Source organism: Pleurodeles waltl, chromosome 6 (genome assembly GCF_031143425.1).
Source record: "Pleurodeles waltl isolate 20211129_DDA chromosome 6, aPleWal1.hap1.20221129, whole genome shotgun sequence".
Taxonomy (NCBI): Eukaryota; Metazoa; Chordata; class Amphibia; order Caudata; family Salamandridae; genus Pleurodeles; species Pleurodeles waltl.
In genome coordinates, this window is record NC_090445.1 from 103,778,172 (window position 1) to 103,790,584 (window position 12,413).

The window sequence follows — 12,413 nt, forward strand, 5'->3', positions numbered from 1 at the left end:
CTGCTGAGGGTGTACTTTTTGTGCTGACTTGTGTGTCCCCCCCCCCCCCCCCCCCCCGGTGCCCTACAAAACCCCCCTGGTCTGCCCTCCGAAGACGCGGGTACTTACCTGCTGGCAGACCGGAACCGGGGCACCCCCTTCTCTCCATTGAAGCCTATGCGCTTTGGGCACCTCTTTGACCTCTGCACCTGAACGGCCCTGAGCTGCTGGTGTGGTAACTTTGGGGTTGCTCTGAACCCCCAATGGTGGGCTACCTTGGACCCAAACCTGAGACTTGTAAGTGATTTACTTACCTGATATAACTAACAATAACTTACCTCCCCCAGGAACTGTGAAAATTGCACTGTGTCCACTTTTAAAACAGCTTATTGTGTTTTATGTAACAAGTATATATGCTACTGTAATTATTCAAAGTTCCTAAAGTACTTACCTGCAATACCTTTCAAATGAGATATTACATGTAGAATTTGAACCTTGGGTTCTTAAAATAAACTAAGAAAATATATTTTTCTATAACAAAACCTATTGGCCTGGATTTGTCTCTGAGTGTGTGTTCCTCATTTATTGCCTGTGTGTATGTACAACAAATGCTTAACACTACTCCTTTGATAAGCCTACTGCTAGACCACACTACCACAAAATAGAGCATTAGTATTATCTCTTTTTGCCACTATCTTACCTCTAAGGGGAACCCTTGGACTCTGTGCATACTATTCCTTACTTTGAAATAGTGCATACAGAGCCAACTTCCTACACACAGGAACATATCTGCACACAAAGTAGTTTTGTTCAGTGCCAGGAACTACTGTGGCAATCAATGATGTAACAAAACTGGAGGGGGCCTCCCCCTGCAAAAAATATGGAGCCCCTCCCCCTTGCAAGGAATATGGAGAGGGCCCCCTGCAAAGAATATAGAGGGCTCCCTGTAAACAATAGAGGGGGCCACCCGCAAAGAATATAGAGGGTGCCCCCCTCCAGACTCACTCAGGGTAGGAGCTTTGCTGAGGAGGCCCTTTTGGGGGGCCTCAGGGCCTTTGTTACACCACTGGTGGCAATGTGTTCTTATTGAGAACAAAAGCTTTTTTCTTTTTGCCAGTGTTGGTTACAGTGGTGAGGGCTGGCTGCTCCCACAAGAATAAAGTGTTACAAAAGCCATGTCAAAACAAGACATGCACTGACAACACTAAAGGACTCACAAATATGTCGGATCGCTTGGCATTGCCAGTGATTGTTTAGTTTCACGCTTCCTATATTCTTGTAGAAAATGGTTACACTGATTAGGAATATTTTTTGTAAATACTACCATGCATCAACACATTTTATTAAATGACGCTTCAGAGAAATAGCACCTACAATTTCATTGTTGCGAAACATTTTTTTCCTACTTGCGTATTTTTCTGAACATTTTATTTTGAATGCAAAAAATCATTACTTGCTTATAAGCTTCTGCTAATATTTGCACCTAATCAGAGAGCATTCTGGGAGCATTATACTTAGCGTCATATTGCTAAACTTTTCAAACATCTGTACACTTTTTTATTTTATTTACTGGAACCACTGTTATTAGTGCACTGTGGCCTTAAAATGTTTATTTACAGCGCTCACCCTAATAATGAAGGATTTTCATTAATGAACCATAAATACATACAAGTTCGAACTGCATTAACATATGGGCACACATTACCTCAACTGCAGTTAGTTCCTTTCTGTATAAACTGGCAGCCAAAGGGTTTGTGCTGCAAGGGGTTGGGCCTACTTGTCCCAAGGACAAAATAAACATGAAATCCTTTTGCCCTTGACGCCTAACAATATGTCCCGAGCGTCGGGCGATAGGAATTCCACATCCCTGCTTACAAAAGTTGATACACTGCAACAGTACTTACCTTCGTTGAAGTTTTTTCTAATGTTGAAACATTCTATAAAAAAGTATCTTATTTTTCTAGAACATTGGTCTTGAGTTTCTTCCTGAGTGTGTCACATTAATTGACTGTGTGTGTTCAACAAATGCTTAGCACTAACCTCTGATAATCCTAAACTGCTTGGCCACACTACCACTAAAGAGAGCATTTGGGATTATTACTTTTAACCCCTGTTAAACCTGTCATGGTCGCCTGAACTATCTACATAGTGTCCCCTTGTGTTAGGACATTACATAGATAGCCAGCTTCCTACAGTAAGGAAAGACTTTTAATAATGTCTTACACATGAGTCTTCCCTGAAGCAAACAGTGTTCCTACAGATGTAGTACTGCCTAAACAATCATTGGTTTCTGATAGGTTGTGCTATGGTGCACCTTTTAGGAAATTCCCCACTCAGTTTAATACTGTGCCATCAGCTAATGCTTCCCTTAGTTTAAAAGCGGTGGAACCACTTAGCTTATTGAAATACACAGAATAGACACACATAAGTGCTTCACAGTATGACTAAGTTGGTATTTTTAATAACATTTTCTTATTCAATGCTGACTACTTCTCACAATTGTGGGGAATGGTCGTGGGCACCTGCTTTACCCCCAGCTATGCTAACTTGCATATGGACTAATGGGAGGAGCAGGTGATTCATGGTGCAGCACTCGGTGTCTGTTTTGAACATGTACCAAGGCGGATGAGGTTTATAGATGACTTGTTTGTCATATGGAGAGAACTGACGAAAGTGTTGAGCAGTTTCTGCACATGTAAACCAAAAGGTGGGTATGTTTTAGGCGAATTTTCTGGATTTAACTGAATACATCAGCTGAAACAAGCTTATATTGTATACAGTTTCTTAATTTGTAAATGTGCCACCGCCCTTATCAGGGCATGCTTTACCCATTGCCCTGCCAGCACTGCCAATGACAGTAACAGCAAATCTACTAACCATCACACTCATACAAGCGTGGCAATTCAGTCTGTTCCAGGCCTCCAAAGCTATATGAATGGCTTCGGCAAGTGTATTGAATTAATAAAAATGGGTATTCCTCTAGCGTGATATTGGCTTCAATGTCCACTTAGGTTCAGAGCTAGAGTAATTTATGGTCTTCATCCTATGAAGTTGCAATAAGAGAATAACTGTTAGTTTGGAGTGATACTAACTATAGTGCCTGTTTGGGTTTTATTATTGTGTAGAGCTTGAGGAATTGATTATTATTGTTGGAATAGTTTTCAGAAACAAGATATTTAAGATTACTCAAAACCAGTGCTTATGTACATTTTGTGTACAACTTAAACAAAATTGGTTTGGTGAATTGAACACAGTTTCCTGGAATATAAATGCGAATTGAGTTCAAAGGAAAAGTTGCAACGTCTTTGAAGGGTGTAATATAATAGTGTGTAACTATACGGCAATGTATTGCTTTTCTTATTGCAATTCATACATCGAAAGTGACAAGCTTTTAATTATCTGTACTCTGGAATTACTTGAGTACTTTTAATGATCATCAGTAAATTAATTCTTTATTTACTTAATTTTTTTGTTGTGTATGGTTTCAATATAAAAGGAATACAAAATGGAGCCTCTGTTTTTGACCAGGGCTACAGTCGTAGCCAAAATATGGCATGGTTGGCCGCATGGTGTAATAAACCTCACAAGCTCAAGCTAATCCAGTGTCAGCTTCTTTTTTAGAGTTTAAAATATATATTACCCAGTGGCATTCATCATTAGGTAAATCTAGTCATCTGTTCCATAGAAAAAGTGTTTGTCCTGGTAATGTGGGCACCTTTTGACAAATTTCCCTGAAACATTCCAAAAAGATGCACTTTTTGACTAGTTTGTACATGGGAAGTTTCAGGGTGGACTGTCACGCAGGGGGCTGGGGGGAAGAATAAAGGAGGTTCCCAAAATGCAAGAACCCCCTTGCATTTTTGTAGGGAGCTGGGTTCTGGTGCAGTACCTAGCACCAACGTAATGCAGACTGCCATTGCAGGCTGCATGACACAGTGCTTCCAAAATTGAAAACATGACATGGCACACAGCCTGTGTGCCATGTACCCTAAACACTGACTGCATTATATGTAAGTCACCCCTCAAGCAGGCCTTACAGCCCCATTATATTACATGTGAGGGTATATCTGCATGAGTAGATATACCCCTGCTTGGCCTTTGTCAATGCTCATACGTAGTAAGTGTCTAGGGAAGCCATTTTAAATGCACATGCTGAACACTGTTCATTACAAGTTCCCCCACTACATGATGGCTTTTCTGCATTCTGGGATGTTTGGTATCAAACATTTCAGAAGAATAAACCCTCACTGAACCCAGTGATGGATTTATTAATAATTGCTCATAAAGGTCACCATAGAGGTGCCACCTCAAAACTTACCAACTACTAGTGTGTTGACTGACTGGTCCTGACCAGTTCAGCCACCACACACCCGTTTTTGCCCCTCCTCCCCCACCACAAAGTGAGAGTCTGCGCTCTCGAGGGCCGGAGACAAAAGCCTGCACTGGACAGAGGTGTCATCTCCTCTCCCAGGCACGATGGACATTCCAGGGCGGGGAGCTTCAAAGGCCTTGCTGCCTTTGTAATGCAACCCAGGTCCCTCCAAATGCCAGAGATGACCAACCCCCCTGTCCTGACCCCACTTTTGGCGGCAGCACAGGAGGGAACATTAGTTAAATTAAGAGGAGTGCCCTTCTCATGCCAGTCACACCCCTAAACTGGATGAGCTGAAGTGCATACTACTTTTCAAATTCCCCCTTATTGTTTGGAAGGAATTAGGCCACTAGGGTTAAGGTGATGCCCACTTCCCAGCAGAAGTGGTTATATGAAGGGTGTAGTCACCCTAAAGATGGTCAGCCCATTGGCTACCACTTGGTACTCCCTGTAACTGTAAATTGAGAATTTTGGTGGCACCCCTGTAACCTAGAACTCAGTTACTGAATACCTACGTGTACGAAGTTGGCTCTGTGTGTGCTATTTCAAAGTAAGGAATAGCATGCACAGAGTCCAAGGGTTCCCCTTAGAGGTAAAATAGTGGTAAAAAGAGATAATACTAATGCTCTATTTTGTGGTAGTGTGGTCGAGCAGTAGGCTTATCCAAGGAGTAGTGTTAAGCATTTGTTGTACATACACATAGACAATAAATGAGGTACACACACTCAGAGACAAATCCAGCCAATAGGTTTTGTTATAGAAAAATATATTTTCTTACTTTATTTTAAGAACCACAGGTTCAAATTTAACATGTAATATCTTGTTTGAAAGGTATTGCAGGTAAGTACATTAGGAACTTTGAATCATTTCAATCGCATGTATACTTTTCAAGTTATTCACAAATAGCTATTTTAAAAGTGGACACAGTGCAATTTTCACAGTTCCTGGGGGAGGTAAGTATTTGTTAGGTTTACCAGGTAAGTAGGACACTTACAGGGTTCAGTTCTTGGTCCAAGGTAGCCCACCATTGGGGGTTCAGAGCAACCCCAAAGTTACCACACCAGCAGCTCAGGGCCGGTCAGGTGCAGAGTTCAAAGTGGTGCCCAAAACGCATAGGCTTCAATGGAGAGAAGGGGGTGCCCCGGTTCCGGTCTGCCAGCAGGTAAGTACCCGCGTCTTCGGAGGGCAGACCAGGGGGGTTTTGTAGGGCACCGGGGGGGACACAAGCCCACACAGAAATTTCACCCTCAGCGGCGCGGGGGCGGCCGGGTGCAGTGTTAGAACAAGCGTCGGGTTCGCAATGGAAGTCAATGAGAGATCAAGGGATCTCTTCAGCGCTGCAGGCTGGCAAGGGGGGTCTTCCCCGGGGAAACCTCCACTTGGGCAAGGGAGAGGGACTCCTGGGGGTCACTTCTGCAGTGAAAGTCCGGTCCTTCAGGTCCTGGGGGCTGCGGGTGCAGGGTCTTTTCCAGGCGTCGGGACTTAGGTTTCAGAGAGTCGCGGTCAGGGGAAGCCTCGGGATTCCCTCTGCAGGCGGCGCTGTGGGGGCTCAGGGGGGACAGGTTTTGGTACTCACAGTCGTAGAGTAGTCCGGGGGTCCTCCCTGAGGTGTTGGTTCTCCACCAGCCGAGTCGGGGTCGCCGGGTGCAGTGTTGCAAGTCTCACGCTTCTTGCGGGGAGATTGCAGGGGTCTTTAAAGCTGCTCCTTTGGATAAAGTTGCAGTCTTTTTGGAGCAGGTCCGCTGTCCTCGGGAGTTTCTTGTCGTCGTCGAAGCAGGGCAGTCCTCAGAGGATTCAGAGGTCGCTGGTCCCTTTGGAAGGCGTAGCTGGAGCAGAGTTCTTTGGAAGGCAGGAGACAGGCCGGTGAGTTTCTGGAGCCAAGGCAGTTGTTGTCTTCTGGTCTTCCTCTGCAGGGGTTTTCAGCTAGGCAGTCCTTCTTGTTGTTGTTGCAGGAATCTAATTTCTAGGTTCAGGGAGAGCCCTTAAATACTAAATTTAAGGGCGTGTTTAGGTCTGGGGGGTTAGTAGCCAATGGCTACTAGCCCTGAGGGTGAGTACACCCTCTTTGTGCCTCCTTCCAAGGGGAGGGGGGTCACATCCCTAATCCTATTGGGGGAATCCTCCATCTGCAAGATGGAGGATTTCTAAAAGTTAGAGTCACCTCAGCTCAGGACACCTTAGGGGCTGTCCTGACTGGCCAGTGACTCCTCCTTGTTATTCTCATTATTTTCTCCGGCCTTGCCGCCAAAAGTGGGGGCCGGGGCCGGAGGGGGCGGGCAACTCCACTAGCTGGAGTGTCCTGCAGTGCTGTGACAAAGGGGTGAGCCTTTGAAGCTCACCGCCAGGTGTTACAGCTCCTGCCTGAGGGAGGTGTTAGCATCTCCACCCAGTGCAGGCTTTGTTACTGGCCTCAGAGTGACAAAGGCACTCTCCCCATGAGGCCAGCAACATGTCTCTAGTGTGGCAGGCTGCTGGAACCAGTCAGCCTACACAGATAGTCGGTTAAGTTTCAGGGGGCACCTCTAAGGTGCCCTCTGTGGTGTATTTTACAATAAAATGTACACTGGCATCAGTGTGCATTTATTGTGCTGAGAAGTTTGATACCAAACTTCCCAGTTTTCAGTGTAGCCATTATGGTGCTGTGGAGTTCGTGTAAAACAGACTCCCAGACCATATACTCTTATGGCTACCCTGCACTTACAAGGTCTAAGGTTTTGCTTAGACACTGTAGGGGCACAGTGCTCATGCACTGGTACCCTCACCCATGGTATAGTGCACCCTGCCTTAGGGCTGTAAGGCCTGCTAGAGGGGTGTCTTACCTATACTGCATAGGCAGTGAGAGGCTGGCATGGCACCCTGAGGGGAGTGCCATGTCGACTTACTCATTTTGTTCTCACTAGCACACACAAGCTGGTAAGCAGTGTGTCTGTGCTGGGTGAGGGGTCTCTAGGGTGGCATAATACATGCTGCAGCCCTTAGGGACCTTCCCTGGCATCAGGGCCCTTGGTACCAGAGGTACCAGTTACAAGGGACTTATCTGGGTGCCAGGGTGTGCCAATTGTGGAATCAAAAGTACAGGTTAGGGAAAGAACACTGGTGCTGGGGCCTGGTTAGCAGGCCTCAGCACACTTTCAATTCAAAACATAGCATCAGCAAAGGCAAAAAGTCAGGGGGTAACCATGCCAAGGAGGCATTTCCTTACACCTACGAAGAAGAACAATGAAGAGTCAACCCAGCAGAACAAGAAGCAGCTGACTCTGTACCAGCCCTTCCAGCCTGCCTGCTGAACTCAATGAATTCTGCACAAAAAGACTCATCCTGCAACTTCAAGAAACCCAGGAAGCCTGTCTGCCTTCTAAAAAGACTCAGACTCTCATTAGCAGTGGACCTGCTGAGCAAGAAAGTATCCATCAAGGACTCTGCAGCCTGGGGGACCCAACACCTGAAGTGACCTCTGCACCTGGCAATGCACCTAACAATCTTGACCAGATAAGAGCCCGAGTGTCACCCCTCCGGGACTCATCAGAGTCGCTTGCAGCCCCTGCCCGCAGGTCTCCTCGCCTACAGCCAGGTGGTGAGATAAAAGCCGACTCCGACGGCAATCACTGCACCTGTCAGCAACTGAGGAGGGCCACCTGTGCCAAAGATGTCCCCCCGGCTCCCTTAAGTTCGAGTTGACCACCTGCTGGACTCCCAGATGATGCCTGCAGCCTCAGCACGCAGAACCCTCTAACCACAAGTACTGCTGGACGGTGAAACCCGATGCAAAGGACACCTCTGCATCCGTTGCCCCATGCCCTGGAGAGAAGGCCCAACAGTGTCCCAACCTACCTTTGTGGGCATCTCAGGTCTTCGACCTACCTGCTAGTCATCCCTGACTGGCTTCCTAGCCAAAGGCTGCCTCTTGTTTGCGAGGACCAAACTCCCGTGGGAAACCATTGGGCACTCAACGCCTTACTGCACCTCTCCACCCTACTGACCCAGTGGCACCCGATGTGACCTGTTGGTGTGCTTCTGATCAGTGCCCAGTACTACTTTACCTTCCTGAGATTGGCTTCATAAGTCGTTGTTAACCCTGTTTGCTGAACGTTGCTTTTCACCAGTAGGATAACATTGCAAGAACTCTGAAAATTGCACCGTCTATTTTTGAAACTGCATAATATTTATGCTTAAAAGTCTACTTACCTGATTACGAAGTTCTTGGGTTTGAAACATATATACAAATAAATGTTATTTTATCTAAATTGGTCTCAGGTGTATTCTTTGCAGGGATGTGGAATTTAATAAAATATCTACATGTTCATGGGGCAGGTTGCTTCTTAAACCTACTTGTCCTGTACAAAAAAAATCAACTTGGCCCTTTAGTGCCATACAGTTTCAGCGACTAATTATGACACCGATCTAATTATGTAAGAACTCTTATAATAGCCTCTCTGATTATGCCATGGCTAATACTATAGCAGGGCTTGAATAATAGCAATTTCAAGGTCTACTATAGCAATTTAATTATTTTGCCACCTTTCTACAGAATGCCTTTGAGCCTGTGAAAACCTACTAACACGCATGTTTTAAGGATTTTCACCAGCTCTTCTTTACTCTTTTACCATATTGAAAAAGGTTGGAAATGTACTCGTTTCAGGGGCAGAAGTAGATGTTCTTCGGGGTTGGGAAAAAGGTGGTTGAGGGGGAAAGTGAACTTGTAAACGCTTAATGGATTTTTGCATGAGCAAATCCACACATGCACATTTAGATAGATATAAATTTCAAACCTTAACTTCACACCAAACTACTAAACGAATTTACACCACATCACACAAAGCACACTTTCTTGGTTCTGGCAAATATGATGTAAATCCATTCAACCGTTTTGGCTGTAGTGAGGTTCAAAAGCCGATACTGAAATTGTGAAAGTCCAAACTATAATTATACAATCTTGACTGCCACTGCATTATATATAGGATGTGATGATGAAGATGTGGTATAACGGCCAGAGCAACTGACTTTCCACTAATGCCAGACCTATTGCTCTTTGTTAATGCTTGTTTATTTTTATGTTTCCTGTAATCTTGCTGAAAGTGGATTTACACTGATATTTCATTATTAAACGCTTTTTGGGGAATAATGGCATGCATCAGGCATGTTTTACTTCAAAGAAATTGTATCTAAAATTGCACCGTAGTCTAGCAAAATTTTTTTGTAAGTTGAATTTTTTTGTATACATTTGATTTTGAAAGTAAGCAATCACTAATACTGCATACGTGACTACATGTTTTTATACTGCAGCAATTGCCAACCATGCAAGCTGAGCTCACTTCATTTCCTTGGAGCACGAGACCTAGTAAAAGCTGTGCATTAATGAACCATTTATGCAAATAGCTTTTACATGCAGATATAAATCTTAACTTAGCTGCCAACCATGCTTGTTCGTAGATCCAAGAGGTGGTACTGTGAACTGGCAGGTAAAGGTTTCGTGCTGCAGGTGATTAGGCCTACTTGTTCAGTGGACAAAATAAACATGAAAATTTGTCGTCCCTGATCCCAAACGATATGCCCAGGCCTTCAGGTGATAGGATTCTTACTCTTGTTTGAGCATTGTGTGAGATACATTTCAAGTTCTGTATAGGCTGTTTATTTGATGGGATAGTCTTGAACTATCTGGTCTAACACCTAGCTCCTTCGTAAGCATCTGGACTTGTAGATTTTGAATGATTATTATGTTATGAGTTTCATGTCTCACAGTTCTTCCCTCTTTTGAGTTTTGGCCTTTTCTCTCTACAAGCAGAACGTGTTTCTTTAGTTTTCATAAATTGGGTTTTGAAATGTTTATAACGTACAAAATAACTAAGATGTGGACATCGACAGGTAGAAATCGTGCTAGGATGGACATTGAAATAAATGTCAATATGTTTTAATCTATACAAATCCTAATTTCTACTGTGTTCTATTTAGAAACTGAGCTTTCTTGTTTCACATTTAAATCACTAGTGTCTTCTTTGTCTGCCATGACTGACCGCTTGGAGTCCATTGCAAGACAGAACGGGTGAGTTTCTTCTATTCATAGATCTATTTGAGGGATCCTTAACCCACCGTTGCTTAGATTTGCAATGAAGGAAACCTGTGTTCATTTTGAGTGTCCACATCTTTTTATTAGGGTTCGGCACTTAAGTCTGAAAAAAATCCATTTCCTTTATCCTTCTAGTGCCTAGAATGTATAATTTAGTATTTTAAAGGTAGCTTTTAGGTTGTTCTCTTGCCCTGCATTACTTTTTATTTGCATCATACAACTGCATATTTGACAGGTGCCCTTTTCAGTTCTTTGCCATGGACTGGTAGAGCTGGGGGCAGTGAACAAATGACTTAGTGTGGACTTGGATGTTTTATCCTTCAGACAGTGATTTTCTTTTTTTTCTCTGATGGAAAGGATAGCCTTTTAACAATAGTAAAGTGAGTGCCACAGTAGAGTTTCCTAACGATATACCATACAAGACTGATGGATGCTGATGCTCAACCAGTTTGATGCAGATTTCATAAAAGTTTTTAGGGTGAAGACCTTTTATGATAACTGCCAGAACCCCACTACATTACAAGTTGCTTTATAGCATAAGAAAAAGTAGGCCCCTGTCTTACATCCCCTGGATTACCACCAGGTTAAGCAGTGTGCAAGACACAGAGTTTGGTTGCTGACATTAAGCAGTGTTTAAAACCCAGCAGGCTTTTATTATAATAGCATTTTATGGTTCTTGTTTAAGGCTCAGTTCTCATCTCAGTGCTAACGGAACGGAATGCTACATCACCTCTGACATGTTCTATGTGGAAGTCCAGCTGGATCCTGCCGGTCTTCTCTGTGACGTCAAAGTAGCCCATCATGGAGAAACTCCAGTGGTAAGTTCATACAGGGATCAGGTATCCAGTGTGTATACCTGGAGAGTGAGTAACATTTTCTGGTTTCTTGTTGGAGTCGAGATGTATTGGGATCATGGAGTTAGTAAATATGGCATATCTGCAGTTTAGATGTATGTGGGAAAAGTATTTTTTCCTCACTAAGCCACTATGCCATCTTTTAGAAGTTGAATATTGCTAGGTTCTGAGCCACATTTTTAAGCAATTAATGAGGTATTTGTGCTGATCTTCCAATATAGTAAGATTCAAACAAGGCACTTTAAGATATTTCAATTCTTTAAATCATTTACCATTTTTTCCATGTTTTATCTTTTTCAGAGCTGTCCAGAGCTTGTGCAGCAGTTGAGGCAAGTGAGCTGCCCTTCTTTTCGCCTCATTTACAAATTTGTTTAACACCTCTCAAGCAACATACATCCTTTTTACAGGAAAAACATTATTATACTCCCTGAGCCTTTCACAGTGCTGGGGTACTTTTCTTAAACATTTTATTAATGTTCTGCTTTTTTATTTTTTTTTTAAATCTTTGAGTTCAGCATGTTTTTCATCAGAACTTGGTGGTGGGGTCAATTGACTTAGTTTCTCGACTTTGTAAACATTTAGGCTTTCTCTAAAAAAAATTACATCTCTGGCCTCTTGAGCAGTATTAAGGATGTGAGGGAAAGGGGATTATATTTTTTGAGAAGAGTGCATTGCTTTCCTCTGTCCCTATCCCACTGTAGAGAATTCACCAATGTAGAAATATTTTGTCACGTTTGAGTGTTATAGCAAATTGTTCCTACAGATCTGCTCTACTATACAGAGCTTGCAACTGTATTGGTACCTCTGAGGAGGCCCCTAAAGGATAGTGCTTCTCATGGGCTTGTAATTCAGTCTGCATGGAAAATGCGAGGCTGAGCAAGTCAGGTTGTGTCAGTGTCATCTATTTAAAATTATCTCTTTCCTTGGAACTCTTGTTCATTAAGAATTCTTGTCTGCTTATGTTGGTTGTGTACACAGTGCTGGCACTGGTGTGCTTGGTATTATATTTCTTTGTTTTTCTCCTTTTCAGAGAAAAGAACTTTGAGGAATTCTCACAGCACTTGAAGGGACTTGTTAATTTGTACAAACTTCCTGGGGACAAGTATGCATTACTTTTGTTTGCTAAATAAAGTGTTCTAGATTT

General features: G+C 43.4%; 1 protein-coding gene across 2 annotated transcripts in view; it reads left to right on the plus strand.

Moving 5' to 3' along the window:
- Positions 1–12,413, plus strand: part of MED1 (mediator complex subunit 1) — a 489,425-nt gene that overhangs the window by 49,865 nt on the left and 427,147 nt on the right. For both annotated transcript variants that reach the window (XM_069237453.1, XM_069237452.1), the window contains exons 5-8: positions 10,337–10,391; positions 11,101–11,233; positions 11,570–11,598; positions 12,300–12,371. In XM_069237453.1, coding sequence (XP_069093554.1) covers positions 10,337–10,391; positions 11,101–11,233; positions 11,570–11,598; positions 12,300–12,371 — 289 coding nt within the window. The remainder of the gene's footprint in view (positions 1–10,336; positions 10,392–11,100; positions 11,234–11,569; positions 11,599–12,299; positions 12,372–12,413) is intronic.